Genomic DNA, 15,992 nt, shown 5'->3' with positions numbered 1-15,992 from the left:
AACAGTGTTGGCGTTTGGCTTATTTAAGGCTAGATCTATCGCATATTTGAACATCAACAAGCTTTTAAAATTTGCAACTTTCTTATATTAATGTACCATATTTTAAGCAATAATTGCATTCGGGACATCAAAAATTCTTTGCTTGCATTTCAATACATGTTTTTATTTAATGCATTTTGTTTAATTTTAGCTTATGTTTTTCAGACTCTAGCTTATTCGAGGGCTCATCACTGGCAAAACGAAAACATACCGTTTTTGGTACAGAAAACATTCAAAAAGTGTGACCAAACTGCGCAAAAATACCGTCTTATGGAGTATGTAAACAAATTTAAATGGAGTATGTAAATGTACATGTATATACATGTAAAAAGACATGAAGTAATTAATTAAGATTTTAAAATTGGAATTTCAATTTTATCAATATCTAATGACTATATAAAAAATTTGTTAAATTAAATTGAAATGTTTTAATTTTAATTTTATTTAATAGAAGTAGTTTTACTTTCAATTAGAAACGGCAAGGGTATACAAACATCGGCGTCTTGAAGTTCCTTTCCTTTTGTTTTACTTTAAAAGATTTAAACTGATATTTTCTCAATTTGGGTCTGACCAAAAGAAAGATTTTATTTTTTTTTTGTAAGATTATTAGCTGCATTTGGCAGCCAATGTAATTATTAGTGATGATTTGGGGTTCGATTGTAAGATGTCATCGGGATTTGATTTTCATTGCTAATCTTCCAATTGAAAATATTTCTATATGAAGCGGTGGATGTCCACTTATTTACTTATATTTTATGCCAAAGCTCCAAGTTGAAGTGTCCAAATCAATAAAGTATTATTTGGCACAAACCCATCCTCCCATCGCCCTCGAGGGAGGGGGTATGGGTATCCCTAGAAGCTCCCAATGCTTATTTGCCTGGGTTTCCTTTAAGGTCTGCAAAAACCAAATCCCAGACGCAATCATTGGTTTTAATGTGAGCAAACGAAGGGGCGAAAGGCGAAAAGAACAAACAGTTGAAACAACAAACGGAAAAGGGAAAGAAAAGAAAGTCTAAGAAAAAACCACAGGCAATATTGGGAGATTGTCATGCGCTTGTAGTTACGGGAAATAGTTAATTTTGAAAAAATATAATAATAATGGCTGCAAAGAAAAAAACAGTAAGTTAAAAGGAACCTACACACATTTTTAAAGAATTTAAAAGCTTGCTTTAAAATCCAAACCTTTTTGCTTGCTCATAACTTCCATATGTATCACCAGAATTTCCTGACATTTTCAGGAAGCGAGGATATATACCTATAGATGAATTTAAAATTTATATAGTTTATGTATTTTCCTTTTATAATATTGTATTTCTTAGTGAGCGATTTTTTTCCCTAAAAAGTCTTAGGTTGCCTGTGCAGACGATTAAAATATTTTAACTAAACATTGCAAAAAGTTCCTCAATTTGATGATAATTAATTGTATTATTTTTTTGATTAAATTAATCAAATTGAAAACCTGCGATTGATGATATTTTAGGCGACACTTTCCAGTTGAGTACCTTTCCATTCAAACACCACTGTGCGATGCCTTGCTTCCCAACAGGAACCTTTCCCAACCATTTGAATTAATTGGTTTATTATTTTCTGTCTCACCTGGTTCTTGCCCCTTCCCCAAGGCACCTTAAGCGCCGGATTTGTATTTTATGTTATTTAATTTGCTCGGGCTCAGTGGGTGGTGGGGGGAGTCAGGTGCAAGTGTTATCGAGGCCAAGGATTTGTCCCAGCTGTTGGCCTGCACGCAGCGGATCAAAGTCTCATTTAGTTTTTGGACTTGGACTGCCCCCCTTAATGCCCCGAGAAGAATTAAAGAAATCCGGGGCTTCGAGCCATTTTTCTCTTTCTTCGGTTTGTTTATTTTTGCTGCAAATTCTTAAGCTTAAGTGTTTCATTGTTTGTATTTTTTACTCATAATTTGTCCGTTTCAATGGGCATACATAATGATTGTGCTCAACGATTCTCTTATTTCGTCCCTACTTAAACATAAATATTTTCGGTTCAAATGATGAATTAATTTTAAGTTTGCCACAAATGTATTCGTTGCATGTGAAACGTTTCCTTGAACTCGTAATATGATTATGCTTAATAAAAATGTATGCTTTTTACACATTTATTTATATTTAATCATTTGAAAAACGCTACTACTGAAACTCAGAATGTGTTTCTATGAAATAATGCCATTTCTAAGTTAATACATTTATATATTTGTATTTGTTTTTATAAAAAAAGCCGGGTGAAATTAAATGTTAATAATAATAAATAAAGATGTTGCAGTAGTTTTCCGTTTTCAGCTAATTGTTTTTAAGTTCCTACAACTGCATTTTTGAAATATATTTCTTAATTGGGAATATATTTCATTCCCTCTTCTGATAAAAAATGCCTTTTTAATGTATCTTTTTAGAATTACATATTTTTACTACAGCGAAACCTTTTTAAAGCTTTTGATAGAATAAAAATGATAGACTTAGGAATAAAACCTCCTGATTAACAAGATCACAAACCAAAAGCAGGGAGAAGGCACAGGAAAAATGTGATTAAAACATAATGTCGTTCTTGATATGCGTCTAATTGACTTCCGTATAGACTAGATTTCAAAATTAATGTCAATATTTAGCTTTGGATTGTAACTCTCTCTACGAAGCATTTGGCTGAGGGCGTTCCCCTTTCCTTGCTCGAACATTTATTGTCAAAATTATACGCATGTTTAAACTCTTTTTGTATGTATGCTGCGGTTCCATCGCGATACATGGCCAAAATTTAATTTTGAGTTGATATAGAGTGCCTCTGTGGAAAGGGGGCAGGGGCGGCAGATGGACCTCGTTTCATATAAATATAGATTCATCTCGTAATAGACATTTAAACATTTAAGCATAAATGATTACATAGATAGCGTTCAGGTGGAGGAGCGATAGGTACACACATATGTCAATGTTCTCATTTCCGATTCGATTTTATATTCTATTTAATAGAATTCACAATACCATATGGAGTCTAATAAGATTACTTATGCTGATCATCTAATTGATACCTTTCGAATTATGTACAGTTTATCTTTTAATTCCATCGAATTGTCTCAAAAGCCTTTACCTAGATTCTTACAGTAGGACTAAGATTAAGCTTTACCTGTTCTTTACCAGAAATACCCTATATCAGTATTTTAAGCGGGCTTCTTAACCCATAATGATGATGATGAAAATCATGGATGATAGGATGATAACTAAAAAAAATGTTAAAAAAATATTCCTTAATATGTAAAGCAGTTTCCAGAACTCAGCGCTATGTTTGGCGACAAATTCCTTCCTTTAGTCTTCGACTCTTACAGCTTAAAATGGAATAAGTGTATGAAAAGTTCGTTCTTTGGCCTAGGGTATATCTACTACGGCTGGCCACAGCTTAGCTTGTATTCTAACAATTTATTTTAAATGCATATTCCACTTAAATGCATTAAATTAGCAAAGAACTTTTCAAATATTTATGATTATGAGATAAAATCGAGTTAAGATCAATCGCTTAATACATCAGTGTCTGATTCTGTGGCTTAAATCCTAGGTTCTTGCGCTGCAGAAACAAATGTATCTCCCGGAAATTGGGTCTGCTCGACTCGTTGCGCTGCCAGCACTCGCACATGAGATCGTAGATTTCCCGCGGACAGTTGAGGGGCATGGGCAAGAGTTCCTGGAAAATGAAGCCATAAGTCTACGCTGGTCATTGGTCATAAATTGGCCTCGACTTACATGCATTGCATCGTCCTGGTAGATGTGCCCGATATTTTCTATAACGTTCTCGTCCGTCATATGCTCGTACGGCTGCTCCCTGGCGAACGTCAATATCTCCCACAGGGCCACGGCAAAGGACCACACATCTGACTTTGTTGTAAACTTTCCCTGTAGAATATATATATATTTTAGATAAAATATATTAAAGTAATTTAAAAGGTGCAGGATATGGTCAAGATCCCACTCTAAGGATCGGTGACCCATACTTGATATCTTCCGGATATCTTTGACTTAATGGTTTGTGTAAGTATTTTGATCCCTGTTAAGGATAAAATGTTGTTTATACGTATGGTTAACCCCATCCATAAATACGCCTCAAGTCGCGCCTTCCGCCCTTCTAAATAAAGAAATCCTCTCACTGCCAAAGGCCTTTTGATTTTGTTTACATGCTTTTTGGCTTAAGGATTATGCGGTTCCTGTGCACAAAAAACCTATTCATGTGTACAAATATCCTCTAACGTAACTTTTGCGCTTTTTAATATACGCACCCTATCCCGCACCCCGTTCTTTTTCCCTTTTAGCCGGCTCCCCCAGCCATATTCCCAGCCCTATCCCCACCCCACGCCAAGAGTAGCTACTGTGTTGTCGTTCGCTCGTTTATTTTGCCCCAAAGGCAGGGAAAGCCTCGAAAAGCAGCAATGAAACAAACTGCCAAACCAGGCAGTCAAACCTATTCTAGATTTCTCCGTATACCACCGTTGGTTTTTCTCTGTCTGTCATACCCGTATCTGGAATATATATATATATATGTGTGCTGGCACAAGGCTCTTCATGAAAATGTGTATATAGTTCATGCCGTTCAGTTTGTTTTCCGATGCCTGCCCAGAGTTTCCCTCTCGGGTTTCATGTACTTAATTAATTTATTTAGTGCGGTTTTCGCTCTGGGATTTATAAAATATTTTACTCGGTTTTTGGCTCTTTTCGCTCTTTGTTAAACCAACTTTTGCTTTGTATTATGTGGGTGCGAAAACAGCACATATCACAAATCGACACTGAGTGCACTTTCAAAGAGATACAAGCATTTTGTTATTGTCATTTTGTAGATTTTAAACTTGTTATTATAGTTAATTGGGTTATTGACATCAAACCCAACAAAAAAATCTCAATTTTAAGAGTGAAACTAAGTCTTAGGGTTAAAACAGATACGTTACCATTAGCACACTCTCCCAGGCCATCCAGCGAATGGGCATCGGTTGGGTCTGCCTGCCGGTCGTGCCCTCCAGTTGGCAATAGTCCGATGCATATGCCGACCGGTTTATCACAGTTCCGATGGAGCAAACTTTGACGCTCAGCTCTGGGCCAATAATGCAGCTTCTGTAAAAAAAAAAGGAGTTGAGAGCCAAGAGGGCTTTGAGCGAACGTAAGCATTGAAAATTCAATTAAAAATACCAGAAATGAAATAAACAAACACTTCCGCAGGCCAAAAAGCCAAATAACCCCCAGGAACACACGGAGCCAGAGAAATCAGGATATGCTCCCTTGCAGACCCAAGTAGATTGCCTCGCCGCCGTTGTCCCTGTTGGTCGTCCCATGCATTTCAAATGAAGCAGCCCGAGGATTTACCCCTACCTCAGATTACTCAACTGTTCACAGGAGTGCCTGTGGTTTCGGAATAAAATTTGAACAGAGTTTCAAATTATTACATATTTTATATGTCTCTGGCAAACTAACAATATAATATTTAGTCCTTAAAAGATTATTTTTAGCCAAAAATATATAAAAATGTATTGTGTTTTTAAATGACATAATTTAAACAGAATTTTAAATATAAATTAATCGAAATAGTGCTCATCGCGCACCATCGTATATCGAGAATATCGATATATCGATGTATTTATCGTTCTTAGAGTCAAATATCTATAAATCTTTTCGATACTTTCCAATGGATTTCAATTTTATAGCCATATCTTTAGCATTCCGTCTATAATTCAACTCGAATCACGTTCCCAGAATGATGTGAAAAATCACTTTGAATGGCATTGACATCATCTTACTGATCCGGAAATCGACAGGGGAGAAGTTTGTTGATATCGGTCAGCTTTCGGAACAACTGGCCATCTGACAAACTCATTAAGGGGAGGGGCATTGAAGTATGCACAGAAAGAGCAAGACTGGGTAAGTAAACAAATGAAAATGGCTGGTCGGCGGGGGATATATGTATGTGGCCGGGGGCTAAGCCTCTGGATTCAACCAGGATATACATCATGCACCCCACGCCCAAATGAACCCACAAGTCGTGAGCTGAACGCGACCCGCAAAGGGGCATTACACATAAGCAGACAGGTCTGACGTGCATAATTTCCTGCCTCTCAATATTGAAAAAGGATATGAGGTCCTGTCATATTACAAATAAAATGTAAGCTTCAAGTGCTGTGTGCGACGTCGCCGTCTCGACATGTAATGCGTTTAGCCCAAATCGCAAACCAAAAGTCAGCAGGGGCAAAGAAACAGGGGGGTGCGGACAGGCGGCGAGTTGCAACCCCGCAGTAGACAACTGTTTCTGGTTTCGGTGCGTTATAGATTTCGATTACCACCACGACGTGGCAACAGTTTGCGAGTGGGCCGAGCCTGAGTGAAAGGTTTAATTTTCAACTAGCATGCGATGAGGGCGGGCATGGAGCTCTTGCCACAGGAAACTTGGATTGAGGGTCGCTCACTGAGTGAGTAGTTAAGTAGGCTTGTCTTGGTTGTTTATGGATTGGCTAGGATTTCCATTCTTGTGCTTTTGACATCCATTGACAGTGACGCCGACACGTGTCGAGGCTTTCTCCTTCTGTCTGGATACTAAAGTGAGAAACCCAAGCCCATCCCCCTGCCACTTGTTCGCACATCTCGCTGTCTTTAAGATTTTCGATTGAAAAGCAAGGAGAATCTGGAAAATACAGCCATAGTTGAGTGTCTCATCAGTGGAAGTCCATTATATATTAAACATATCTTTAAAATATTACCCAAAAGTAAATAGAACATTAATATCGATTTCCTAAACTTTCGTTGGTCCTCCTTTTCGTTGCCAGCACTTTGTTTATGTCAAAAACAGTATAATATTTCAGTTCATTGTTCTGAAAGTATGTATAGTATTGCTGCTTTGGACTTATATATTGTTGTATTCCCACCAAGTTAACAATTACAAGCATATTGGGTTAACACAAATGCACAACACAGTGTCCTGGAAAAAAATAACACTGCAAAGAGTAAAGAGAGAACGCGGAAAAGAGAAAGTACGCGTACAAAACGCAATAACAATAAATTTCCACCAACTTGCGGGGCACTTTTAAAATGTGTCACTAAAACATATAGTTATGGGTTTTTAGTTGTCCTCCCCTCTCGCCCGCCACAGGACGACCTCCTTCATGCGACAGAAATAAATAAAGCGAAGGAGCAAGGCCGAGTGGAGGGCTTTTGCGTATTTGTTTTTGTGCTCGGCTCTCCCTCTCTCTTGGCCGCGCTTATAAATCGCCACAACGTGCTGGCCACTTTCCGAAGGCTTTAAGCGGGTTAATTAAAGCGACAGAACCGACTCAGCAAATAGCCATTAAGGACACGCCACAGACATTAAGTGCATCCATCTGAAGTGGCCAATGGTCAATAAATCGAGCGACTGCGTTCAATAAGCTAAGAATACAAACAATTAAACTCCAGTTTCATTAAGGGTAAAGGCAGATTAAGGAAGAGGCCTCAAAGGGGTTAGACAAACGAATGTTGCCAGGATATTTTTTCAATAAGGGTTGATTAGCTTAGAAAAATCAGTAGAAAAAACACTGGACAAAACAAAAAACCCATTGCAAAATAACTGTACTAAGCAATATGTTTAGTCTTCATGCAGTTGGCAACAACATTAACCACATTTGAAGCTCGCTGACCACTTAATACAACCATATCCAGTTTGTGGTGAAAGCGAATTCGGGCTAAAGTACCTTACTCTCACAGAAAAAACCCAAAACAAACTGTCCTTGCTGTGGCATCGTCACCATCAACGTCCGCAGATTACGACCAGCCAAACTCTGGTTATTATACGACCCCCCTGCCCAGGCTTTCCGCTGTCCCACAGTATTGTCAAAGGACTTCATCAACATAATGGACATGTTGTAGCCACACAACCGGATGTTAAATTGAAAAAAAAGGAGAGGAAAAAATGGCAAGAAAAGATACGGAAACCATACTGAAACTATGAGTAGGAAATGCAGCAGGACGAGTCCGAAACGAGCTTATGAGCTTACGACCAGACGCCCGGGCGAGCGAAATGTGAAATTGGACCGGGATAAGGACATGGACATCGCGTGTGTCACACTTTCCGCACAATTGAAACGCTTGAATGAATGGACCAATAAATGAAGGACGGACATTCAGCGCGAAACAGCGACAATACATGTGGAGTAGATGTTTACATCCTTTTATACCCTAACTAAAGGATAACCCTTTTGGTTTTGAAGGAAGTGGAAACTATTCAGATTACGTATTCGGTGGAACTTAATAGAAACTTTAATTTTTAAAGCCTGTCTTTATGATATAATATTTTAGTAATGCCAAATATTTAAGTGTTAAGTGTTTTTTTAGCAGGCTAATTTGGTGTCCAAAGAAAGGGCAACCAGCATTTCGGATACTAAGCTATAAAACCTGACTTCTTATCTCTCGGACTGTATCAGGCACTAGTGTGACCCTTCTGCTACGGAGCCAACAACAACTATTATCATTTGCCGGGACAAAGCGAGTGGGGTAAAGGGGGCAAGGCCATTGGGAGTGACCCAAACAGAGAGAGAGAGAGTTGAGACCCCATAGACCATTGACAAAAGAAGACCAACCACCAACTAAAGCACATAATGGGCCATTGGGTAAGCACTTGAGGGTCAAGACCGTAAATGTATGCTAATGATTACGATGAACGTTTGCTCGGAAGCTCACACCCGATCCATTGTGTTCCCTCTTGACGGTCGACTTCTCGGTCAAAGGTTATGATGGCCTGGTTTCTCATTTATGGTTTATTGTTTGACTTGGCCATTTGCGATTGATTATACCTTATTCCTCTCTCTCTTTTCGTCTGAAATGTCTATTTGATTTGGGGCTTCTATTGATGACGGTCTCGTAAATCTATATAGTGCATACTTTTTTCTGATGCGAGAGTAAATTTAAATTAAGTATTTTTAAATACTTACAAATGTTTTAATCCCACAAAAGGACTTGCCAAGAGGGTACAGGTAATATTAATATACATTTTTATTTAAGAGTCCTTGTCGATTTGTTTTAACCTCAACTTGCACGCAGTCATCTTAATTTCTCTGGAGATTGGCAGGCATTTAACCTATACGAATGCAGTTGACATATGGCCATTAATTAAAACATCAACACCTCCTACTGCAGGGGGAGGGGAGAAAAAGACGGCAAACAGTGGCAAATATCGCCCGGAGACTTGCGCAACAATTTCACATGTCAACGCATGCAAAAATGAAACGAGGGTAAAACGATGTCACTAGGGGCGGCAATGGCTGTGGGGCCGGAGTCAAGCCATTTGAAATGTGATCAGGTGGAACGTAACGGCTGCTGTTTGCTGCTGCCATCGCCAATAAAGGTCAAATTAAGGGGGCGGCGCAGGAGGCCGCTGGCTGCTGTGCATGCATTTTAACCCCTAACATCGCGACGCGTGCAAATAAAATGGCAATGCCCCAGCATCGGCATCGGTATCGGCATCAGTATCCAGCATCCGCAAAGCAGAGAACTGCTCCAGCTTGAGCTCCCCCTAGGGCGCTGCTGCTGACGTTGCCATGACACTGTTGGACCGTCTGAAATTCTCTTGGGCTATCGGAGCAGGAAATAATGTTCAACCAGGCGGAAGTAGTTGCTATATCAAAACGTATTGATTGACTTTGGCGAATGCACTCCGGTAACAGGCCACCCTGGGATGGATGGAAATTGGAATTAAAGTTTGCCATAAGCATCTGAATGGAATGTTCAATTTGATTCGTAACATTACTAAGCCTGGTTAATCCTTAAGTGAATTCTCAAGTAATGCATCTGAATTAAGTCTTATGATTCAGTTTAGGTAACCAGGAAATCAAGTAATGTATTTATAATAAGTATGAGGAATTCAAGATAGGACTGAATGCCAAATCCGAAGCAGATAGTTTCTGTCAAGAGTCAAGCAGCAGGTTGCTTGTGCTGTTGGTTTCATCAAACTTTGCTATCAATCGGGACTCCCTACAAATAGAATAGAATAAGATTAAGAAACTGTTGCTTCTACTAAAGGATATGTTTACTTAGTTTGCCGAATCGCTTTCTTCTGCCTGTTACTTAGGAAATTCCTATCCAAAATACCCCTTTGCGAAAGCAAACATAAAATTGGATAGGCGCGTAACTTTCGATATAATCTTAATCGTCTTGGGAACTCGCCTACTCTTGGATGACCCGCCTTCTAGTTACTTCATTAGTGCATCTGTTTCGCATGTTAAGTGAGGACCTTGCCGCCTGAAGCTTTCATTTCTGCTCACAAAAAATAATACAATTTGCATTTATGCAAATCGATGGCGTCGGCCATCTTGATCGCTTTCACTTCAACCGCTTTCACCTGCAAGTGTTGTGGCTAACTGCAACCTGCATAAATCCCCTCCTCGGCACTGGCAAATTTTATGCACTTAATTTATGCGCTTTTTCAAGTACTTCTCGTTGGAAAAGTTATTGCCACGTGCCGTTTCGCTGGCTTTCCATTCTGAAATTTAGTGACTTTCGCTTTTAGCTCAATACTGATGGCCGCACCCGTTTTTACATGTCGCCGTATGAGAAAAAATGTTGTGCATGTTCGGTTGCAATTTTTTCCGTTGTAGCTGGCAGGTTTTTAATTAAAATTTCTACAGGGGAGGTCGGCAAAATGGCTGGAGGTTGCCGCCATTTTAATGCTGATTTTATGCAAATGACAATTGATTGAAAATGGGAGGCGGTCGCCTTTGTGCTCGTTGTCTCTAGGCGTGTAAATGGGTTTGTGGATATTAAAATAATGACCATAATATGCCATAAACAAACAAGGTTTAATAAATTGTATTTCCGTTCGTTATATATTTTGCATATTTATAGTTAAAGATTTTCAAATAGTTAAATCAATATCGATTATTGACATTAAGGCGAATGACAAAGTGAAAAGCGTGATGTCTTTTTGAAGTTTTAATTAAAAAACAAGATATTTTGTTGTGTACTTTTATTCTCAAAATCCTGGAGTTTATTAAAGTCATTAAATTATTAAAATAATTTTAAAAGTTTAAATAATTAATTAAGTTGATTATTCCATCAGTCTGGCATTGAATCAATCTGTAGTATTCAAGTTATAAAAGAGCACTTAACCCTTTCAAAATATCATTTTCATAGTTTATTTAATTAGTTTTGCAAAAAATAATCAAAAACAAACGAAATGAGAGAGAGAGAGACAGTTTATTTACTATTTTTGTTATAATTACTTTACAAAAAATCAACAACTAAATGCTTGAAAAATAATGTTTTGATAAAGTGACTAATTTCGTTTGTTGATTTAAGCCTCCTTTTTTTTTGCCAAATAAATATTTGCCAAACTTATGTGTCTTTTTTTTTTTTTATGAAATTAATTAAATTGTTACTACATACTAGAAGCTATTGACCATACGCTAACGATGTGATTTGGCCATCGCGAGACCTGTCTCCACGCACACGCAATTAGACATTCACACATAGTATTTGGCAATTTTATCCCTCTAATTGCGTTGGCCATTTGAACGTTAATCTGCTGCATCGAAAACGAGGCAATGCTTTTTGTTCTTGGCAAAAATTTAACTAATTGTAATTTCCAAATGCGTTGCTGTTTGTTTTGTAGATTTCTCACTCATTGAAAAGTAATTATGGCAACCCAACCACAGCAGCTATAATCTTCAGAAAATTCAAGCTGTGTCTTTAACTATTTTGGTGGGGTTTGTTTTCGATTAGTTTAATTTAAAAAATGTTTTAAAATTATCATGAGTAATTACACTATTTAAAAAATACTAGGCTTTTTTTACAAGCCTCTCGAAACCCCAAACATTTGTTTAGGGTTAAGGTAAGTCCGTTTCGCCATTTTCCTTATTAAAAAAATAATTAAAGTGCATCTAAAAATTGCTCTAAATTAAAATTAATTAAAATAAACATCATTTTTCGTACACATATTAAATACATTTGCTTTTAAATCCTAGCATTTAATATTTGATTTTGCAGTAATAAAACATTCATATATTACTGTGGCCCGCCTCTCATATTTTGTCTGCTATTCATTATGATCGTGGTTGAGTCCTTAGCATTCAGCAGCACCCCAGTAAATTTAATTAACCAAGAGCACCACCCTAACACCCTTGACTCCTCCTCACACGAAAGCTCTTGCGGGGGAATATTTGATTTAGTGAGCCGTGCCATTAAAAACCACATCAAAATACACAGAAGGACTGTGTCTTCTGACGGCTAGCATATTGCGGAGCCGAACAATAAGCAAGTCCAAACTTAACGACAACTAAATCCAATTATAAGCATTTCGCTGGGGCGCAACAGGAGCTGCTAGGACATGGCGTGCGCTGCACATTGAACACGTGTGCGCAACGAATTTTTTGTTTGGGCCCTTTGGGGTGGTTGGGTGGCTGGGTGTCTGTGGGTTTGGGTAGTTCGGGTGGCTGGGCGGCTTGAATGGGTACGTCGGGCTCGTTGGCAAATTGCATGCCGCCCGCAGCGTTGCATAAAGGTTTACTTTTCATTTACGCGCGCCGAAAAGGGGACAAAGGAACAACCCTTACAAATGCATTGCACCCACCCACACGTCCGCCGAGTGCCAGGGAGTCCTTTGTGAGGGCTGCATATGTGTATGTGTGTGTGTGTGTGTTACCCACTCCAGGAATCACCGAAAAATTGTAATTAAACTTAATCCGCTCAATTTGAAACGCACATCGAGGCGGTCAAAAGTGCGTCTGTTCCCGGCTGCCAGCCTCACTTTTCTCACATTGGCCCTTTTAGGCCGCGTAAATATTTATGAGGATCCTGTGGCGAATATACATACTTGGATTTTAATGAAATTCCAAATGTACAGTCGAAGGCATAAACATATACTGACAACTATACGTTTGGGAATCTAATTAATGCATTTTTATTTTGATAGATATTTTTTATAATTATGAGAACTGCGATCTAACTTAATGAGCGTCATTCTCATATCATCATAAATATGTTTCCAGAATTCTAATAAATTATTTGGCATTAGTATAGTGTTTTTATAATCTTGCTTAACGTTAGGGGACTGTATTTTTTGTTTTGTTTTTTCAGAATCCTTTACTTTCTGGCCAGTGCTTTCATGCATTTAAAATGTGCATAAATTATTGAATTAGTGCGTTGGCCACCAATTTCCTTTATTCTTTTAAGCAATTTTAACGCTCAGCATTTTTTACAATGAAAAAAAGAAGCCAAACTGGGAAACACTTTCTTATAATTTATGCATGTCGCTGAGCCTGACGTTGACTTTGGTTTGGTTTTCTGGTTGCCTTTTCATTTATTTATTTATAACATTCACAATCAGTGGAAACTGCCAAAGGGCCGGATTCAGCAATTAGTTCCAAGATCCTTGGGGATGTTTTAATTAACGCATTGAAAAAATCCACCCTTTGAATGTAGGTGTGTCCAAAAGGGAACAAAGATTTTCCAGAATTTTTCATAACAAAGTATTTGTTCTATTGTTTTCTATGTTTGAAAATTTAAACTAGGTTATTTTTGGTTTTTATATATATTTATAATAGTTTTTAAGACCTTTTTCTCTATGTGTGGAGGTGAATTTTTAATCTCATTAAAATTGTTTAGGACTTTTAGCTCTAAGCCACTTTCAGAAATTATTTAAAGGGTATAAAATGTTCGAAAATGATATTTTTCTTTTAACTTTGTATTTTTCCTATTAGTGTATACACTTTATTTTCTGGATGACTTTATTTCTGCCACTTCATTCATGAAATAACCGTGTTGATAAGACACTAGTTTAATATTTGTATTATTTGCCTCTAGTTTAGGCAGATAAGAAGGTACTTTTAAAATCGTTCAATTCTGTTACGAATATTATTGCTGACCGTGTAAGCAGTATTTTATAGGAAGCTGATAAGGAACTAATATAAAAGCCAAGTCGCTGAGGTAGTCTCGGAAGTTTTCGTTAGGCAGCCAAAAGAAACAGTGCTAAATATCAGTCCATCATGTCATCCCAGGACAATGTTACCATACGCATCATGACCAAGGACGATTATCCAAGAGTGAAAGCATTCATGACGGATGACTTTTTTACCTCAGAGCCTCTGTGCCAATCCAGTGGGGAGGCGATGCACCTGCAGAACGAGAAGGAGAACGACGAGTATCACCTTTCAATGATCGCCCAAGGCACCTGCTTGGTGGCCCTTGACGAGGACAACGGTGGTCGATTGGTAGGCTTAGTTCTCGCTGGAGCCCAGTTCCCTGAAGATATTGAGAAGCATCGTCAGGAGGCGGAGGTTATGGAAAAAAATACCTGGGGCCGCATTTGTCTTATGCTCTCCAAGATCGAGCGCGAAGCTGATCTTTTCAAGCGCTACGGCATCTCCAAGCTCCTCTACTCTCACATTACCAGTGTGGATGCTTCGATGAGAGGAAGAGGCTTGGGCTCCCGGCTTGCCAGCCGGCTGATGGACGTGGGCCGCTCCAAAGGATTTCCTGTTATGGTGGCCTACTGCACGAGCTTCTATTCCGCCCGCCAGAAAGAGTCCCTGGGAATGGAGTGTGTCCACTCTCTGGTCTACGCCGACTACAAGGACGATAGTGGACGTCCGATTTTTACGCCGGCAGCTCCGCACACAAAGGCTCGAGTCATGGCCATTAAATTGTGAGCTGGGATATCTCATGGGAAACTAGATCCCAATCTGAGTAGTGTAACTAGTTCAATATAAGCCATTCGAGGAGGATAATACAAATTTTTTTATTCGATATTTTGGAGGTGAGCTTTTAAAGTTCTGACGAGGCCAAAAACGTAACTGTATAAATAATTAAAATTTTAGATTTCTTGCCATTGTTTTGGAAAAGAAAAATAAATATTGTGTTAGTTTCTATCAGTAAGTTAGTTTTATCTCTTTATTGCCATTTTTATTGTAACTCTTGACCAATGGTTATACAATTATCAGCAGGTAGTAATAAAAATCTACAAAAACAGATAAGATAATTTGAAAATACTTGTATTACAATGCATTTTATTGCAGTGCCGTCAAAATTTGTAAATAATAACAAGCATGAAAGCCATAGTCAAGTGTTTATATTTCTATTATATTTAGTTTTAAAACCATCGTCTCCTTTTCGGTCATTGCAATTAGCCGATTTTGCTCTCATATTCGGAAAATAAACCTTTGAAATGGGTAATAAATGGCCTCAACAAACAATCTAGTTAGGCAATTTCTCTGTTTCATGCTGTTTTTGTTTTCATTTCACTCTTGTCATCTCCTGTAGCAGATTTTCCACTTTGCACGTACGAAAAAACAACAGAGACAACATGAAAGTTCTCAACAGACCGTGTCCCCATCCCCCCAGACCCCTTTTCCCGACAGTGTTGGGTCTCTTGAACCCACTGGGTTGGTTTATTTTTTTGTATTTTCAGCTTTTGCAGTGATTTCATTAAAATTTTACTGTCATAGTAAAAGTTTTATTATGAACTCACGAACTGTTGCTGCTTCTGCAGACGTGGGCCAAAAATAACACCGTCGAAGTAAATAAGCGGAGAGCGCCGCATGGGGAGGAGTGAATGAGAACCAAGGACTCAAAAGTCATCTCAGGTTGGTCTAGCCTGCATCGTAGGTGTGCACACCTGTAATAAGTTGAAACAGAAATGCTAACCATGGGAGGTACACAATCTCATAGCTCTACAACAGACTCATTAAAAAGAGTTAATTGAAGACCAACTTATTTAGTTATTGCAGACATCACTCTTAAGGGGAGTAAACGAATTAAAGAGGAAGAGAAGAAGGCTTAATTGTTTTTTAAATTTATATAAAGATATGGCAACACATATTTAAAACATTTTTATTTTATAATAACTACGTACTATATTTATATTCCATCTGTTATAGTCTAGGTTTGTCTGTCTGCCTCTTCTATTTTAAAGTTTGGTAATTAAAGTTAAAGTTAAAAAGTTAAAGTTCTTGCCAAATTTCGAAATTT

At 38.2% G+C, this 15,992-nt stretch overlaps 2 protein-coding genes across 2 annotated transcripts in view; one reads left to right on the top strand and one right to left on the bottom strand.

Annotated features, from left to right (window-relative positions):
* Positions 1–3,342: 3,342 nt before the first annotated feature.
* Ddr (discoidin domain-containing receptor 2) overlaps positions 3,343–15,992 on the bottom strand; it is a 95,077-nt gene continuing 82,427 nt past the window's right edge. Inside the window, exons 15-17 of the mRNA XM_070289045.1 lie at positions 4,967–5,129; positions 3,774–3,923; positions 3,343–3,714 (exon numbers count right to left, since the gene is read on the bottom strand). Coding sequence (XP_070145146.1) covers positions 3,550–3,714; positions 3,774–3,923; positions 4,967–5,129 — 478 coding nt within the window. The 3' untranslated portion in view covers positions 3,343–3,549. The remainder of the gene's footprint in view (positions 3,715–3,773; positions 3,924–4,966; positions 5,130–15,992) is intronic.
* Positions 13,981–15,082, top strand: LOC108082757 (arylalkylamine N-acetyltransferase-like 2). Its single transcript, XM_017178274.3, has one exon. It carries the CDS (start codon positions 14,012–14,014, stop codon positions 14,672–14,674), a length of 663 nt encoding a protein of 220 aa, XP_017033763.1. The 5' UTR covers positions 13,981–14,011; the 3' UTR covers positions 14,675–15,082.

The sequence above is a fragment of the Drosophila kikkawai genome, chromosome 2L, assembly GCF_030179895.1.
Source record: "Drosophila kikkawai strain 14028-0561.14 chromosome 2L, DkikHiC1v2, whole genome shotgun sequence".
NCBI lineage: Eukaryota > Metazoa > Arthropoda > Insecta > Diptera > Drosophilidae > Drosophila > Drosophila kikkawai.
The sequence above is the reverse complement of the archived record's forward strand: the minus strand, read 5'-3'. Positions and strand labels throughout refer to the sequence as shown.

Coding starts and splice junctions, on each gene's coding strand:
- LOC108082757 (XM_017178274.3), top strand. CDS start 14,012: ATGTCATCCCAGGACAATGTTACCATACGCATCATGACCAAGGACGAT.